Source organism: Vidua macroura, chromosome 4, assembly GCF_024509145.1.
Source record: "Vidua macroura isolate BioBank_ID:100142 chromosome 4, ASM2450914v1, whole genome shotgun sequence".
Taxonomy (NCBI): Eukaryota; Metazoa; Chordata; class Aves; order Passeriformes; family Viduidae; genus Vidua; species Vidua macroura.
Window position 1 is genome coordinate 73,702,358 of NC_071574.1, and position 18,694 is coordinate 73,721,051.

Below are 18,694 nucleotides of genomic sequence, written 5' to 3' on the forward strand. Positions count from 1 at the left end.
GAACTCAGTTCCCTGCTGGTTTGTACCATCCCAAGACTCGATCAAAGAGAATTACAGAATCCCTAAGGTTGGACAGGACCTCCAAGATCATCCAGTCCAACCTTTGACCAAGTCCAAAGTAAATGAATCTGTTCCAGCACAGGGCTGAGCTGGGCTTGCAGTGCTCTTCACCCTGCTGCTGAGGCACCTTCCCACGCCAGCACAGCCTCCCGGCCCCACAGCTCCAGCCATCCCCCACAAAGCACCACCTGAGCATCTTCCAGGACTTCTGGGATCACAGCATCATAGAGCAGTTTGACTTGGAAGGGATTTTAAAGATCCTCCAGTGCTACCCCTGCCATGGCAGGGACACCTCCCACTGCCCCAGGCTGCTCCAGCCCCAGTGTCCAACCTGGCCTTGGGCACTGCCAGGGATCCAGGGGCAGCCCCAGCTGCTCAGGGCACCCTGTGCCAGGGCCTCACCTCCCTCCCAGGGAAGAAGCTGTCCTGCTATCCCACCTAACCCTGCTGTGTCAGTCTGAAACCCCTCTCCTGCAGGGTGTGAGCCCAGCTCTGGTCCCACGGGACTCTGTGGGTGCAGCTGGAGGTGCCATCCCCGTGCCTTTGCTCCGTGCCCGGTTCCAGCAGTGGGGCCAGCTCTTCCCTGGCCATGAGCGCAGTTCTAGCACGTGCCTGGCCCCGGGATCAGAGGAGAGGAGGCAGCCTCGGGGAGCTCTGGAGTCCTTGGCAGCATCCTGAAAGCCTGTGCAGCCACAGACACAACACTCGGCTGTCCACGCCTGGCAGATGGAAAATCTGACACCTGATGGCATCAAATCAGCACCTGAAAGCTCTCTCTTTGTAGCCTGCAACTGAAAGCGTGCATGGAGCAGCACTTCACCCCAGGAAATCTCTCCTCCCTCGGGCACAGCTTTGGCTGCTGCTGCTGACTCTGCAGCTGGAACATCTGCCTGTCTGCTCAGGGCAGAAACACCAGCACGATCCAGCCCCTCCTGATTCGTGCAGTAGCAAGAGACAGCAGTCTGGGCTGCTGGTTTTTGGAAGGGGGGCCTGTAAAAATGTAAATGCACGCTGGAAACCAGCTCCCATGGAGCCATGGCCCTGTGCTTTCCTGTGGAAGGTTCCCTGCCCACGGCAGGGGGTGGAACAAGGTGCTCTTTGAGGTCCCTCCCAAGCCAAACTGTTCTGTGATTCTGTGAAATCTCCATTCCTGTCGAAGCCACTACCTCATCCTAGCCCTGTGTGGGCAGGTCATACAACAGCCTAGTTCATGTTTGCAGGACCTGGTGTTGTGAGGCTGAGACCAGAACCAGTGAAACATCTCTGACACAGCTCCTGCAGGGGGGTTTGCCCTGCAGGAGAAGGACAGACAGCCCTGGACACCAAACATTGGTGCTGCTGACTTGTGATGGGCACGAGTCTAGCACAGAGATCAGAGCCTAGCACAGAGTCTAGCACAGAGACCAGAGTCTAACAGAGAGATCAGAGCCTAGCACAGAGATCAGCCTAGCACAGAGATCAGAGCCTAGCACAGAGATCAGAGCCTAGCACAGAGATCAGCCTAGCACAGAGATCAGAGCCTAGCACAGAGATCAGCCTAGCACAGAGATCAGAGCCTAGCACAGAGTCTAGCACAGAGATCAGAGCCTAGCACAGAGATCAGAGCCTAGCACAGAGATCAGAGCCTAGCACAGAGATCAGCCTAGCACAGAGATCAGAGCCTAGCACAGAGATCAGAGCCTAGCACAGAGATCAGTCCAGCACAGAGATCAGCTGCCGTTGCAGAGCCAGGGGACAGCCCCATGGCCAGCCTGTGGGTGTCTGCAGGGAGGTCCCTGCTCCCAGCTGCTGCTCTTCAGAGCCCGGGGAGCTAGGAAGACACAGCTCATGGGAGCAGATGCTGACATACCTTGGGACAAGAGGAGTTGAACCCCCTGCTACTCCCCTCTGACTCGGAGGGAAATGTCAGTGCCTGCCCCCAGCAATCAGCCTGACACGTGTTTGGAGTTCCAGCCTTGTGTTTGCCGGGGAAGGCACACCCCGGGCACACCCCGGGCACATCCCCGGGCACACCCCGGGCACATCCCCAGGCACACCCCGGGCACACCCCGGGCACATCCCCGGGCACATCCCCGGGCACATCCCCAGGCACATCCCGGGCACACCCCGGGCACATCCCCAGGCACACTCCAGGCACATCCCCGGGCACACTCCGGGCACACTCCGGGCACATCCCCAGGCACATCCCCGGGCACATCCCGGGCACACCCCGGGCACATCCCCGGGCACATCCCGGGCACACTCCGGGCACACCCCGGGCACATCCCGGGCACATCCCGGGCACACTCCGGGCACATCCCGGGCACATCCCCGGGCACATCCCGGGCACACTCCGGGCACACCCCGGGCACATCCCGGGCACATCCCGGGCACATCCCCGGGCACATCCCCAGGCACATCCCAGGCACACCCTGGGCACATCCCCGGGCACACCCCGGGCACATCCCGGGCACATCCCGGGCACATCCCGGGCACATCTCTGGGCACATCCCCGGGCACATCCCGGGCACACCCCGGGCACACTCCGGGCACACCCCGGGCACACCCCGGGCACACCCCGGGCACACTCCGGGCACACCCCGGGCACATCCCGGGCACATCCCGGGCACATCCCCAGGCACATCCCGGGCACATCCCGGGCACACTCCAGGCACATCCCGGGCACACCCTGGGCACACTCCAGGCACATCCCGGAGCTGTGGGCGCAGGGAACACTCCTGGCCGTGGGGCTCTTTGCTGCCACTTGTCTCAGCAGGCACAGGCACTGCCAACATCTGCCTCTCCCACAGACACGTGCGTGTGCTGCCCCAGAGATGTGTGACGGGAATGTGGACCACGAATCCTGGGAAGAAAAAGGGTTTATAAATGAGCACAGGGCATGTATTTGTGTTCCTGCAGAAGCACGGTCCATGCCATGGTTTCTTACCCCCAAGCAATTCTCAGGTCCCTGGCCCCTCTCCCGAGCACTACTCGTTTTTCAGTCGGGGAAACTGAGGCAGGCTGTGGGAGCAGCCGTGACGGTTCCGAGGAGGTCAAAGCAAAGGGAGGGACGCTAGGCCAGTGCTTTGAGCGTTACAAAATGTCCCTTCTGGGATGTGACACGGCTCCCTCTCCGGCCTGGGAGGCAGAACGTCGCCTGCAGGTGACAGCCGGCAGCAGATTTAAGGCAGGGGAAAAGGAGGAAGATCAAAGGACAGAACCAAAGCTCATCCCCCGTGGCATCTTTAACACAACCATTTCCCTTTGCAAAGTACCGAACATCCATTAAGGAAGCTTTTAGGACCAGCCCTTCTTTTGTCTTACAGATGAGCCCAGATGTCAAACCCCCAGGAGTGACAGCGGCCGAGCACAAAGTGAGCCGGAGTCACCTCTGAGCCTGCCAGCAGCGCGGGGCCACCCCAGCAAGGTCCTCACGGGACCGTCCATCACCCCACGACATCGCTGCTGCTCAAATTAAAAGGGAGACCGTAAAGATTTGGAATTTTTATCAGATATTGGAAAGCAAAGGCACTCGCTGCCGGGGCGGCTGGGGCCGTTGATAAGGAGGAGTTCCAGTCGATCAGCACCGCTGATGGATCCTGGAGCGCTTTTGCTTCTCAGGAGCAAAGGGGCTGGTTCAGCAGGGATCAGAGCACGGAAGGAGTTTTATTTTGGTAGTCTTGCTTCTAGTTCAATAACAGCTTGTGAGAGGAGGGGGCCACGTCTCATCCAGCTGTGACACGAAGCAGACCCTAATTATCTTCTTTTACATGAAGGAAAAGGATCCAAGGGTATATTTATTTGCTACCTTTTCCTCTGAGCATCTTCATCTTCTTAACCCTTGCCCCTGCTGCAGCAGTAGTGAGAGTGTGAACCCCAAACCAAAACTCAGGGGACCTCCTGAGCTCTCCCATTGCAAAGTCACCCATGCCAGGACAGGCAATGAGCAACCAGCTCCTTTCCAATGCTCTCCTCTCCTGACAAAGCAGCTCTGGTTTAGGGAGGGTTTGAGCCATGGAGGAGATCATAGGATTGGGAAAGAGAAACGTGAGGGGTTTTTAACGTTTAATTGAGCAGGTTTCCATCAGGGAAAAAAAAAAAAACAAAAAACAAAAAACACCTAAATTGACAGTGAGCAATGTGTTCATGTTTCATTTTCAAAACTTAAACTCATTATTAAAACTATTAAAACATTAAAATGAAGGAAGTCATACTTCACTCCTCAGGGGCAACTTTTGTCCTCTTCCAAGGAATCTTTTGAGATATGAAGGGAGTTTTGAACTTAGCACAGAACCACGGAATATCCTGAGCTGGGAGGGATCCACCAGAGTCACCCAGTCCCACCCCAGGCCCTGCACAGACCCCCAAAATCCCACCCTGGCCATCCCTGGCAGCGCTGTCCAAAGGCTCCTGGAGCTCTGGCAGCCTCGGGGCCGTGCCCATTCCCTGGGGAGCCTGGGCAGCGCCAGCACCCCCCTTTCTAGGGGGAAGAACCTTTCCCTAAAATCCAACCTAAACCTGCCCTGCTCCAGTTCCAGCCGTTCCACCTTTGTGAAGAAAAGATAATTCTTTGCCCTTTTATTCCACCTTCTCAACCCTTCCTCCTCCACCTGCCCTGCATCTCTGCAGGGCTGCCTGGACCTTGCTGCATTTCCCATCCCAGCTCCTGTTTTCCTGTCCTGCTGGCAGTTTTCGGGAGCATTTCCACTACAGTGCAAGGGACTGGAAGTCCCTGGGTATCGGTGCCCTTGAAGCCAGACCTCCCTCTGATGTAAAACAGAGCCTTTAGGAGAAGTTAAGGACAAAACCCATCCCTTACAGAAGCACTCCCTGTGACAGCCTCACTAATTAGTTGTTATTAACAGTGATAACAGAGCTATCCGATCTAATCGACAGCAGATTATGGTAATTACAGGCATTCGCCGGCTATGGGAGCCTTGGCTCTGGGGACAGGCGGATTTTTCAGGCAGCTCCAGGGAAGGGTGTTCCCCGTGCAGGAAAGCACGGCTGGGAAGAGGCACCAGCCGCTGGAACCTCCAAGGGTTTTGGCAAGCCCGCATTCCACGGCCTGTCCAACAACCACAACCATGGGAACACTCCTGAGGACCACCTCGTCCTCCTCCAGCACCAGAGGCATTTCCCTCCGTGCTTGCATTTCCTTTTCCATGCTGGATTCTTCTTGATGAAATCGGCCTTGAGGAATAAAACCCAACACAGCACACAGACACAGCAACGCATCCCCGCCGGGGAGCGTGGTTCCCAGCGGCAGCCCCATCCCTGTTTTCCCACTGCCACTGTCACTGTCACTGTCATTGACACCCTCCCTGGTTCCTGTAACCCCCAGTCCCACCCCACACCATCCCATTCACCAGCCCTGGAGCAAACCCCTGCCTGGAGCCACGGTGCACTGAGAGCCCCTGAGGGGCCACTGCTTCTCCAGCCTGCACCCCGTGGTGTGAGCAGAGCCCAAACATTCCTCTGCCATGAAAGAAGTGCCCTGGGGTGCACGGAGATGGAGGTGAGAGGCTGAGGGGATGCACAGGGGGGCCACACCACGGTGCTCCCTGCACTGGCCTTTCCAACTCAGATCCAGGGGTGTCTGAAGACCCCCCCTGAGTTCAGCTCCTTGTTAGGCACATCTGGAGTTCAGCACCTTGCTAGGCACATCTGTAGTTCAGCACCTTGCTGGGCACATCTGGAGTTCAGGACCTTGTTAGGCACATCTGTAGTTCAGCAGCTTGCTAGGCACATCTGTAGTTTAGCAGCTTGTTGGGCACATCTGGAGTTCAGCACCTTGCTGGGCACATCTGGAGTTCAGGACCTCGCTGGGCACATCTGGAGGAAGAGTTAGAGCCTGCTCCAAAGCACTGGGGACACCACAGCGGGAGGAGGAATCCACAGAACCTGTGAGGTTGGAGAAGCCCCCTGGGGTCCCCGGAGGGATTTCCCAGCCCTGTGGATGTGGCAGTCGGGGACGTGGGGCAGAGGTGGCAGTGCTGGGGGGGGCTGAGCTGGCTGATCTTAGAGGCCTTTCCTCATTTATTGCTCCCAATGTGCTGCACAGCTCTGCTGGGGGCTCACGGGAACAGGAGCTGGGGGAAACAGCCCAGGCAGCTCCTGCCCGCTTCTGTGGGTTGGCTGCTCTGGGTCTGCATTAAATCAGCCTTTTTGGTATATCCAGAGTGATCCAGAGCTGACATTTACAAGGGATTTTGGTTCAAAGGGGTTACAATAGAGGTGCAAATACTGATAAATTATCTTCCTCATTTTTTTCTCTCTCACAAAGCAGAATAAAAATGCCACAGACTCAATTTCTATAATGTTCTGTTTTCATCTGTAAGAAGAAAATTTTCAAGCTTAGGTGCCAAAAGCAGGAAAATGAAATCTCTATTTAGACAGTTAAATAAGAGGCTCAATTTTCAAAGGCACAATACCCTGTATTCTTAATTGCTGCCAGAAGAGACTGAAACCTTACTTTACTTTTAAAAGGGTATTTTCTAAGTCTATAAAGAAAACTTTCTTATTTGTAAGCATCTCAACAGAAAATGTCCACCGGAATGAAGGACAGATGTTCACTGAAAAACAACGTGCTGATTTTTCCTTTTAAAGTTCAATTCCTCGCAATAGGCAACTGAGATGGATTCAGGAGCAATGGAATAATAGAAATCAGAGGGAAATCAGAGGGAAATCAGAGGTCCCATGCTCAGCTCTTCTTCCACTCCTCTGCACTGAGGGGCTGCACCCAAGCTACTGCCAGTGGAAATCAGGAAATTTGGGGAAGGGTTTGGAGCCTCAGGAGAGGCTGAGGGAGCTGGGAAAGGGCTGGAGAGCTCCTGAGGGAGCTGGGAAAGGGCTGGAGAGTTCCTGAGGGAGCTGGGAAAGGGGCTCAGAGAAAAGGAGGCTCAGGGGGGACCTTGTGGCTCTGCACAGCTCCTGCCAGGAGGGGACAGCCGGGGGGTCGGGCTGGGAACAGGGAACAGGGACAGGAGGAGAGGGAACGGCCTCAGGCTGGGCCAGGGGAGCCCCAGGGTGGGCATCAGCAGGAATTTCCTCATGGAAAGGGAGGTCAGGCCTTGGCAGTGCCCAGGGAGGTTTGGAGTGCCCATCCCCGAGGGATTTCAGAGCCCTGTGGCTGTGGCACTTGGGGACATGGGGCAGTGGTGGCCCTGGCAGTGCTGGGGGTGGTTGGGCTGGACGGGCTCAGAGGGGTTTTCCGTCCTGAAGGATTCTGTCATTCCAGGTTTGCTCTTAGCTCCATTTCCCCAACAAGCTCCTTGCTGGGGGCAGCTGCCTTTAGTGCCAGTTCTAACCCCTCCCCTGAGAGCAGTTCCAGTACAGACAGCTCTAAGTCCATTTGTCATTCCAGCCAGGGCAGAGGCACCACGGCAAGGCTCGGCACGGGGAAGGCTCAGTGCCTGCAGGAGGGCAAGGCTGTGCCCCACACTGGGCCAGGCAGAAGAGGGAGAAGCTTTTATGGAAATACTTCCAAATCCCAGCAATAATATGAGAAAATCATAGTTTAAATTTGCTTTCAAATTCATTCCTCCCCACATCCAATGTAACTTCTGCTGACACCTAGTCCCCTTCCTGAGCTAAGTACATTCCTATGTTCCCCAGGTTTTAAAAGTATAATTCTGTTTTAGCCAGTCTTGGTTTTAATGGTGATCTCCTTAGCCCTCAGCGCAGGCAGGGAGGTCTCTAAGCAGACAGGAATGCTGGCAGAGTGCAAGCCTCAGGAGCTGACCTTGACTGGACCAAGTCACGAAAGGCTGTGGAATTGGGTCTGTGCTAAACACTTCCCATCATTCCTCCCCAAACGCCCAGGCCCAAGATTAACACTGACGGGAGATCAGATGCTCTGAGATAACTTAATGCATGGTGGAAGGGCTATCAGGGTCAGAAAGCAAACGAAAATACAACCCATAATTCTGAGGGGAAATGGAGATTTGTCATGAGCCACTGAAAAACAGCCTGGTGCTGGAATGAATAACGCTGTCTGGAGAAGAGCTGTCATCTCCTGATGGGTGCACTTCGTCCCCTTGTCCTTCCAGCAGAGCTCCGGGAATGCCAGCACAGCCGTGTGGGAAATGTTTCCAGTGTCAGCCCTCCAGGCAGAGGACAAACAGAGGGCTCTGCTCCCCAGGGCTGTCCGTCAGCCTCGAGACCATCCCAGCCAGCCCAAAAGAAAAACAAGTGTGGAAAGCAAATGCTCAGGCTTTGCAGGAGGCTCTCCCACACGGGGCAGGTGATCCTTTGCCCCAGGCTGTGTTTTGCGCTGTATTTTGTGCTGTGCTTACACTCCTCTTGGCTCCAAGAGGACGGTTTCAATGTGGGTGATGTTGTGCAAACCAAGTGAACAAGTGAAATTTCCCTTTCAGCAAGGCTCAAGGGTGCCAAACACACATTTCAGGGTGAAAGTTGTTCAAGCTGTGGCTGTTTCTGGAAATACAAACAGGTTGGTGCTGCTGTATCACTGTTTTCATAATGCTGGGGCTGTTCTCCAGCACCTGGTACCTCTAATAACTCCTGGGATGAACTGTGGGTCACTGGGTGTTGACTGCTGAGGGGTGGAAGTGCACTGGGGGCAACTGAACGGGGCTCTGCGCCCTCGAGTACGCTCCTGCATTACCCAGGACAATGATGGCAAATCTCAGTTATGAGCCAGTTATGAGCACCTGGATAAAGCAGCAGGACACAGGCTGCTCTCCAGGTCATTAGAGAAAGTTAGAAATGAGAACAATATCCCCTTGTTATTAACAAAAGTAGGAGGGAAGGAAAGCATTTCAGCAATAAAAAAAAAAAAAAATCACTCTCTGGTTTATTTAAAAAATACTAAAACAATGAGCTGCAAATGGGGAATCCAGAAAACTCCTTTGATAAATGTCAGTACTTTTAAATTAGGACAAAGGAATTAGAAAAATGGAGGCTTATGTTTAATTCACTTGAAAGCAAATTAAAGGGTTCAGCTTATGGATGAAAGAGAAAATTAGGTTATTTTTTTCCCTGAGAGTTACCAAGGCTACTGCAGCCCAGAGAAAGCCACACAGCTTGGCGAGCTGCTGTTGACAGGGCTGTTAGCACATCCTAAGTGGATTTAGGAGAAGTGGTTCCATCTCAGGAACGGGGAGCTGGACCAGACATGGTGTCACACCCTGGCAGGGACAGCACGCTGCTGGGCCTGTCTAACCCAGGGATCTTCCCCAGAACAGTCCTTCTTTCTCCTCACTTCACAAGGGCTGATGAGCAGGAAGCCTCCAGCAGTGGGTGGTTTGATTTTTCAGAGGCTCAGGTGCTTTAAAAGCACATCCTGCACCTGGGCATGGTGCCTCCAGCATTTCCATGTCAGCAGAAATGTTCCCCCCAGTCCACGTGTGCCCAAGGCCAGTTCATCCTGCCGTGGCTCACTGGGAATTCCATCTGGCAGAGAAAGGGTGTATGAGGGCCCTTTTCAAGGAAACTTTCACGTGCAGGTGCATGGCTTCAGAGTCTGTACTATGTCATCCTGTTTCTTGAGGTCTTCTGTGAGATATTCAGCTCCTGCTACATTTCATGGAGGTTTTTCATTGGAACTTAATTTCCATCTTGGGAGCCAAAATTGTTATGGCAAATCTTAAACAAGTCAGGCGTTCAAGGCCAGGCTGGATGGGGCTTGGAGCACTCTGGGACACTGGAAGGTGTCAGGGGCTGGAACAGGATGGGCTTTAAGGGCCCTTCCACCCTGAACCATCCCATGAATCTATAATTCTCATTTCTCAGCACATTTTCTTTCTCAGTGCACTTTGCATTTTCCACCCTCTTCGGTGGTTCATATTACAGAAAGCAAAGCTGTCACATTGATTTTTTTCTAAGGGATCTTACAGACACCAAGGCAAACACAAAACTGGGTATGAGCCATGATTCTTCCTTCATTTCTGGACAGTGTCTGTCCAGCTTCCGTTTTGTCCTTTTGAGGTATCCCCTGAATGAATATACAAAGAGTACAGGGAGATTGGGGTCATTACATCACTCAAATTCCCTTTTCCCTTTGGAAACATCAAAATTATTGCAAGCCACGGCAAGTCAAACCTGCTTGGCAGTGAGTTTACACGCCCTTCAGGTGCTGGGACCCTCCAGGGTCCTTGGGAGAATGAAGATATTCCTGAAAGGTTTCACAGCAGCTGCAGTTACTGGGGTTTGCTTTGGTTTTATTTGATCCTAAATGTTAACAAGCAACTCTCCACTCAGTCCAGTTTCAGAGGCTGAAGTGTTCCAGAAGTTCAGCAATGAGAGGGTCCCATAAGAACACATCTGCAAGCAATAAAGAGGAGCAAGAGGAAAAGTTCCTGAACACAGCCCCCAGGTCTCAGCTCACAGCTCCTCCACCCTCACAAACAGCTGACAGGCCAGAGCCAGGGCCCTCCTCCTGCCCATCCTTCAATCAGCAGCAGCAGCACCTGACCAGAGAGGTGCTGCAGATCAGGTGAGCTGGGGCCCAAGCAGCAGGGGATGCAGGTCCCAGGGGCAGGGGATGCAGGTCCCAGAGCAGGGGATGCAGGTCCCAGGAGGGGGATGCACATCCCAGCAGGGGATGCAGGTCCCAGAGCAGGGGATGCAGGTCCCAGGGAATGCAGGTCCCAGGGGCAGGGGATGCACATCCCAGCAGGGGATGCAGGTCCCAGCAGGGGATGCAGGTCCCAGGAGCAGGGGATGCAGGTCCCAGCAGGGGATGCACATCCCAGCAGGGGATGCAGGTCCCAGCAGGGGATGCACATCCCAGCAGGAGGGGATGCAGGTCCCAGGGGCAGGGGATGCAGGTCCCAGGAGGGGGATGCAGGTCCCAGCAGGAAGGGGATGCAGGTCCCAGAGCAGGGGATGCAGGTCCCAGGAGCAGGGGATGCAGGTCCCAGGAGCAGGGGATGCACATCCCAGCAGGGGATGCAGGTCCCAGCAGGGGATGCACATCCCAGCAGGAGGGGATGCAGGTCCCAGGGGCAGGGGATGCAGGTCCCAGAGCAGGGGATGCAGGTCCCAGCAGCTTCTCCAGGTCAGGAGAGGGTGGCTGCTCTCAGCTGTCACCTCACTGCCCATGGAAAGTGGCACTGCAGCTCTCTTGCCTTGCTCCCATGGCTGGTTTGGGAGTTGGAGACCATCTCCTGCCATGGGATTGTGCATGGCAGGGTCCTGCACAGCGACCTGACTCGAGAGCACACACCAAAGTTGTCCTCAGTTTCCAGTGGGACCAGTTTCACTCTCACAAGTACATTTCTTTTAATCAGCATATTTTATTTTCTTTCTCTGCCCAGTGATTTCTCCACGGACCTACCCAAACAATCCTTTCTTTCACTGCCTTTGCTAAATCTGTTGTCTGGAGCTCTGGGGAGCAGCTTTTTGGGATAGGTCTAACAGGAGCACCAATGGGATATTTTTCTAGCTGACTGATCAATACCTTGACTCATTTGCACAGAAAGGGAGCAGGTGATTTCGGGGGGTGGAAGGAGAGGCTTTACTTCACTCATCCCAGCACCCACCCAGGAGGAGGAGAGAGCCCAGCTCTGATGAATGAGGCAGCAGGGAACAATGGTTCCTCTCTCCCCACAGGATCTGTAGGATCTTTTCTGGGCAGCTTTTCCCAGTGCAACTCTTGTCTGTCCTGGTTGTCCCACGAGTAATTACAGAAGGCAGGAAATGCCTCCCTGCTGGGATGGCTGCTGGGGGTTGTCTGTGCCGGGACTTTCCACGTCCCCAAACCTCCCATTTTTTTTTTTTTTTTTTTCCTCTTCAGACTTAGGAAGAAATGATGCTTTCATCGCACAGATTCCTTGGCAGCCTCCCCTTGTCCAGAGGGGGAGGCTGCAGCTTGTCCTCAGCCCAAGAGGTGACACCAAGGCAGCCTCCACGCTGTTCCTCCGGCTGTGGCTGAGAGCGTGCAGGAATTCCGTGCAGCTTCCCTGGTTTGACCAAAGGGAAGAATTTCCTGCTGCTCTGACCTCAAAGAGGGACAAGACAGAGCCAGGGAAAGCAAGTCCTCACATGCCAGCTCTCTCGTGTGAGGTGGGACACTGAGCTAAGCCCATCCCTTCCTCGATGTGATGGGGCTCAGGTCACCTCCTTTGGTCCAAGAGCATCAGAATTCCTCATTCCTGAGGGAGGCAAAGACATTTTCCAAGGAAAATATTTTTTTTTCATTTGTTAAAAACCCCACTAAAACTCACATATGTTCCAGTGATTTTTTTTTTTTTTTTCCTGGACAAACAGCCACTTCAAAAATAGCACACTGAAAAAGAATCTGCAAAATAATTAAAAATAATAATAAGCAGAAAAATCCAATCATTTCCCCAGTTTCCCAGTTGATGTTTCGACTGCAGCTCAGTGCAATTTCAGCTTGAAATTTGCTTAAACATAATCATACTCTTCTTAAAGAAATCAAAAAACCCAGCTCCAGAGCAATGTTCTTTACTCCAAATGAGGCTTTATTAACATTTTCTTTTTCCCCCACTGAGTAGCTCATTTTGGGTGTGAAATACAGTTGCTAGAGACATTCATGTGTTTACAACTTTTCAATTCTGGCAGAGGACTGTTAAATGGATAGTTCCAGACTGGAACATGGTAGAAGCTTTCAAAAGGAGAGGAAGGCCGGGGAGGAAGGCCAAGGATCACACTTTCCTTTTGATTTGCCAAGTGGGAAGAAAAAAAAGGAAAAAAAAAGAAAATAAAAAATACTTTCTTGACTTTTTCTGTTTGATATATAACACCTACAAATGGCTGTATGAATTATTTCCCTTCTGTGTTTTAATCCTGAAAAATAAAAGTGTGCAGCTCCTTTGCAGGAAGGATTAATGAGGTGATGCAACGAGGAAATGCAAGTTAAGAACCCTGAACAGCTCCAGCGGAAAAAAATAAAAACTTCCCAGAGCATTCAAATACCTGTTCAGTGAAAAGATCTGAGCCAGCAGTGGGAAAAAGCTCTCTCTGCAAATATCCAAAATCACTGCCTGGGAGGGGTGGGGAAAGTGTCCTGGTCATCCCTGAGTCATCCAGGGAGCCAGGGAAGGGAAGGGAAGGGAAGGGAAGGGAAGGGAAGGGAAGGGAAGGGAAGGGAAGGGAAGGGAAGGGAAGGGAAGGGAAGGGAAGGGAAGGGAAGGGAAGGGAAGGGAAGGGAAGGGAAGGGAAGCTGTGTTAGGAGCAGGAGGTGGATGAGCACAGCACACTGACTCGGGAACGAGGCTGTCCCTACTCCATCATTCAGTTAATTACTGGGGAGCCTGAAGATGCCACTTCACGTTTTGTGTCTCAGGTACTCCATGCATGAAATGGAGGTGGTGAAAAATGATGCTCACTCATCATCATAAAGATGAAGGAGCCAGGCTCTGCTGCTTGGCTCCCTAAAACAGGGTCACTTGCTGGGCCGTAGGGATTAGAGCTGGGGGAAGCAGCAGGGAATGGTGGTGAGGGACCAGAGCACCACGATGAAGGAGGTGTGGGGACCTGGATGGAAAGTTATGGAAGCACATCACCCGAATTTACAGAGGGTTTTGGAGCAGAACTGGGAGGTCATCACGTTCCAGGGGATTCTGGAAGGTGCCGTGGCCGGGAGGGGGGTAGGACGTGGCCCAAGTCTTCAGGGCAGTGTCACTGCCAACAACACTCGGGAGTAGGGCGCATCTCCGAGGCGATGAGGCCGGTGCTTCCATCCGAATGGGAGCGTTGGGGAGGAGGGGAGAGATGTCGGGACCCTCCAGGAGGGCAGCGGGCAAGGAAGAAGCCAGCCTGGGGCTTGCAGGGTGACAGAGGACATGAACAAGCACTGGAGAACCCCCGCCCGGGGCCGGGGATGCGGGGCCGCGGAGGAGGAGGCGGGGGCCGGACCACCAAGCCCCTCCCCGAGGCCGCGGCGGGGCGGGAGCGGCCCGGGGAAGGCGGCGAGGCTGCCCCGGCGCTCGGGCACGGCGGAGCTGCGCCCGCCGCGAGTTCCGCTGCTGAGAGGGGAGGGAGAAAACAAAACCTAAAAACACACCACAAGGGGGAAAAAAAAAAAAAAAAAAGGAAAAAAAAAATATAATAAGAGGAAAGGAAAATTGAATAATTAATACGCATGAAATAATTGAAAGCAGCCCGGGAGCGGCCCCTCCGCGGAGGATGGGGCGGAGGGCGGCCGGCAGCCCGCGGTGCCCGGCGCGGCTGCGGGCATGACCCGGGGCCGGAGCGGGGCCGGGCCGGCCGGGGGAGCGCTCGGGCCGGGGGGGCCGGGCCGGGGCGCGGGGCCGCCTCCCTCCCTCCGCCCTGCCCAGCCCTCCGCGCATCCTCCGGCACCGCCGAGCCGCGCCGAGCCGCGCCGGGCCGGGCCGGGGGTCCGAGCCGAGCCCAGTCGGTGGGGCCGAGCCGTGCCGAGCGGGAGGATGAGGGGCGTCCTCTGCTTCTGCACCCTGATCCTCCTGGGTGAGTAGCGCGGCGCGGGGGGAACGGGGGCACAACTTTCTGCCGGGCTCGCTTGCGGGGGTATTTCGGGCACCCCCGGGCGGGGGGGGGGGGGGGGGGTCTCCGCTCCCCAGCGCTCCGGGAGCGGCGATGAGCCCGGGTGGCATCAGCGAGGCCGGGCTGGACGGGCTTGGAGCCGCCCGGTCTCTTGGAAGGTGTCGCTGCCCGTGGCAGGGGGGTCGGAACGAGATGCTCGCGAAGGTCCTTCCCAGCCCAAACCATTCCACGACTCCGTGCTCATCAGCTTTCTGCCGCCTCCTCTGCTCTGCACCCGAGCGCTGGGCTCTGCTGCTGTCATTTCGGGTCGTCCTGCTGGCCGCGGGGATGCCCAGATGTGCCCCGGAATTCAGGCACTTCTCGGGGCAGAGGGGCTCGCACGGGCAGTGCTGGGAGCGGGGAGGCAGATGTGCACAGCGCCGGGAATGCCCCGGTGTCGAGGCCGGGAGATGCCGGGGTTCGGGGCAGGTGTGTGCGGGGTGGCAGCCCCAGCTCTGTCACCGCTCTGTCACCGCTCTGTCACCGCTCTGTCACAGCCCCGAGCGAGCCGCGCGTGTGGCGGGGTGCGCTCGGGGGTCCCTCTGCTGATTCCCTCACACCCCCCGAACCCAGCTGTCCTCAGGGCTTTGTTCTTGCACCGAGAGCAGGGAGTGAGGACCCCAGATGTTCCCCCCATCCCTGTGGAGCGCTAAAGGCAGCCCTCGTCCCCTGGCGTGGCTGGGAGCTGCTGTCCCCGTGTCCGCGGGGATGTGGCTGCAGCTCCCGTGCTTTGAGCATCCCGCTCGCATCCTCCCTCTGCTCAGCTCGGAGCGGCCGCTTCTCCTGCGCGATTCTCGGGGCTCCCGCGTCCGGGAAGAAGGAAACGCGGGTGAAGGGGCTACAGCCCCCGGCAGCGGCTGGGGATGGCCTGGGTGCCACCCCGGCTCCTCCCCTTGGGGCATTTTGTCCCCTCCCTGTGCTCCGTTGAGGCAACAAACCCAACATTGAGCCTGTGCTTAAATGGACCTGGAAGGGTTGTGGGGAGACTAGGAATAGGATGCGCCTGTTCTCTTCGGGTGCCACTGCAGGAGGAAAAGGTCTTGGGGTGACTGCAAGTGGCTGGGACATCGTGGGGCGCCCGGCACTCGCTCCCTGCACGGCCCTCCTCCCGCTGGAGCCCCGCTCCTGGGGAGAACCGAGCTCCGGGCAGGACCGAGCCCCGGGCTGGACAGAGCTCCGGGCAGGACCGAGCTCCGGGCAGGACCGAGCCCCGGGCTGGACAGAGCTCCGGGCTGGACAGAGCTCCGGGCTGGACAGAGCTCCTGGGGAGAACCGAGCTCCTGGGCAGGACCGAGCTCCTGGGCAGGACAGAGCTCCTGGGCAGGACAGAGCTCCTGGCAGGACCGAGCTCTTGGCAGGACCGAGCTCCTGGGCAGGACCGAGCCCCTGGCAGGACCGAGCTCCGGGCAGGACCGAGCCCCGGGCAGGACCGAGCCCCTGGGCAAGACGGAGCCCCTGGGCAGGACCGAGCCTCGGGCAGGACCGAGCTCCTGGGGAGAACCGAGCTCCTGGCAGGACAGAGCTCAGGGCAGGACCGAACCTCGGGCAGGACCGAGCCCCTGGCAGGACCGAGCTCAGGGCAGGACCGAGCTCCTGGGCAGGACAGAGCTCAGGGCAGGACCGAGCCCCTGGCAGGACCGAGCCTCGGGCAGGACCGAGCTCAGGGCAGGACCGAGCCTCGGGCAGGACCGAGCTCCTGGCAGGACAGAGCTCCTGGCAGGACAGAGCTCCGGGCAGGACCGAGCTCCGGGCAGGACCGAGCGGGTTCTCCCGCGATGGGGAGGCTCTGCCGGAGCTCCAGGTGACTCCCCGTGCCGGCTCTCCCTGTCACTAGATGTCAGCAGCACCAACTCTTCCAAGTCCCAAAGGCGGGTGGAGGGCGAATTCGACCCCCCCAGGAGGGACCGGCCATGCTCAGCCAGGGCCCACTTTGCTCCAGGGGCTCGGAGCGCCCGGAGCTGGGCACGGCCGGGCGGGGATGGCCGCTCCTCTGGGGGCACGGGCTGTGCCCCGGGCTGGGCTCAGCCTCCCGCAGAGCTGCAGTTTTCCCTAAGGCTCTCGGGGCTCGGGGTGCGAGTCCCGGTCCCTGCAGGATCCGTTTTCCCAGCGGCTCGGATTGGCTGGCTCATTGATTGACTGCTTGATTGACTGGTGGCCTGATCGATTTCTCTAGAGAAAGTGGACTTAGAGAAAAGAGCAAATGGCCAGTTCCATTGTCGGCAGTGCCATTGGGAATAGGGGACAGGTGTTAGGGATACACTTGTCACCTCTGCTCCAAGCCAGAGCAAAGCCATCAGCTGCTGTTCACCCTTTGCCCTTCTGGTCCTGGGCTCTCCAGAGGGACCTTTTCACCCCTGGACTGGCATTTGACCCCTGCAGGCACAGCAGCACCCCAGCAGATGCTCCTGGACACCCTCAGCCTTTTCCCTAGGTATTTTTGGGATGTTTGTGTTATGGATGGACACAGAGATGTCCCTGGGGGATCCCCTGGGGGATCCAGGGTGCAGGGCTGGAGAGGGCAGGCACGAGCCCGGCAATTCCCAGCCTCATCCCCGCTGGCTGTGCACCCTGTGGGCTGCAGTACGAGCTCCTCGCTTTTGGTGTGTCCCCCTTTGGCATTTTTGGGATGATCCTGGCTGGGGGAGGCAGTTTTTGGTGAGATTAGGGCTCTCCTAATGGCAGTGTCACCATCAGCCAGCCTGGATGGAGATCACAGGTTCCTGCTGGCACAAGCACACAGGGTGGCCCAGAGCAGGCAGCTTGCAGAACTGAACAATGTTTTTATTTTCCTCAGCTGCTGCTCAGCCAGATGAGCTCCCAGAGCTGTTTCCCCAGCAGCCACGCTGGTGGCAGTGTGAGGACAGAGCGGGAGCACAGTCCCACCCCTGAGGATGAGGGACATGGCTTTGGGAAGCTCGTGGCTGCTGTAGTGTCCCCTGATACTTGAATTCATGGCAATGGCTAGAAATCCCACTCACGGGGCACTGGTGAGGCTTTCAGGAAGACTTTATGGAAAATCAGGGCTGCAGGAAGCACTGATACAGTTAAATATAAAGAGTTAATGAATTTGACAAGGACACTGGGCTACACCTGGAAGCAGCTCCCAAGGAGCTGCCCAGATCCCAGAGGACACATCGGTCCCTGCACTTCCAGAACAGCAGTGCAAGGGGAGGATGGAACGCCGGGCACAGCTGGAAGCAGCAGTTTGCTCCTGAACCCCCTGGCACCAGGAGTCAGCTCTGGCCCTGCTGGAGGGCAGGACCCCCAGGTGGCCGATTCCTGCTGCAGCTTTTCCTGCGCTGCTCGCTTGCAGAATTCCTGGCCTGTGTTTGCCACAGGCTCTTCACAGATGCAATCAAACACGAGATTGTTTGCTGGATTTTCACCTGGTTTGGAAACTCAGATCCCAGGGGAAAAGCAGAACAAAATCTCTTGAAAAATGCATCTGTGTGTGTGAGAGAGGGAAACACTCTTAAATTAGTGGCTTTGTCAGTTCTGACAGGAGCAATCCGCTATTTGCATCAACAGGAATGTGATATTTATGTCTGTCCACGTTGGTGCAGAGGAGAAATAAAACTTCTCCCTCAACAGGCTGCCGCAAATGCTGTGCAGACTCCTCAGCAAGGACCTTACCACACCCAGAAAATATTTTTTCCAGAGCTCTAGGGCCTTTAATAGTAATTATTGCTGGGTAAAAATTAGTACTACTTAAGGCTAATAATTAGTATGAATTACTGTGAATAGCATTTTATTTTGCTTTTGGAGACAGAAATGTCTTCCTTGCTCTCCTAGCAATTTTCACAGATGATTTCTATTGTGCCTGAAATTCCCTTCATCATTTTCACACAAGACCTGTTCATTTTTATAACTTTCCACTTGGTCATTTTAAAACATGACTTCTAATGTCTCTAAAGTTTTCCACCTTTTGATAAAAATACCTTGCTACCAAGATAGTCATGATTTCTTTTTCCCTGTAGTAGGGACTTTATATTCCTTTTGCTTCCTTAAAAAATATATAAATGACCTCTTTCTTCTCAACCCAAAAGTGAGAGAGGACAAATTGAAAGGTAGTTCTCCTGCTGGAAGAATTTTTTTTCAGAAGAATATATTTCACTGAAAAAATAAAAAGCAACAAAACTATGAAAGGTTTGTTCATGTCAACCTT

General features: G+C 55.5%; 1 protein-coding gene across 3 annotated transcripts in view; it reads left to right on the plus strand.

Annotated features, from left to right (window-relative positions):
* The first annotated feature begins 14,093 nt into the window (after nt 1-14,093).
* The window catches only part of LOC128806944 (GDNF family receptor alpha-4), a 70,727-nt gene continuing 66,126 nt past the window's right edge, over nt 14,094-18,694 (plus strand). For all 3 annotated transcript variants that reach the window (XM_053976843.1, XM_053976845.1, XM_053976844.1), the window contains exon 1: nt 14,094-14,454. In XM_053976843.1, coding sequence (XP_053832818.1) covers nt 14,205-14,454 — 250 coding nt within the window. In that variant the 5' untranslated portion in view covers nt 14,094-14,204. The remainder of the gene's footprint in view (nt 14,455-18,694) is intronic.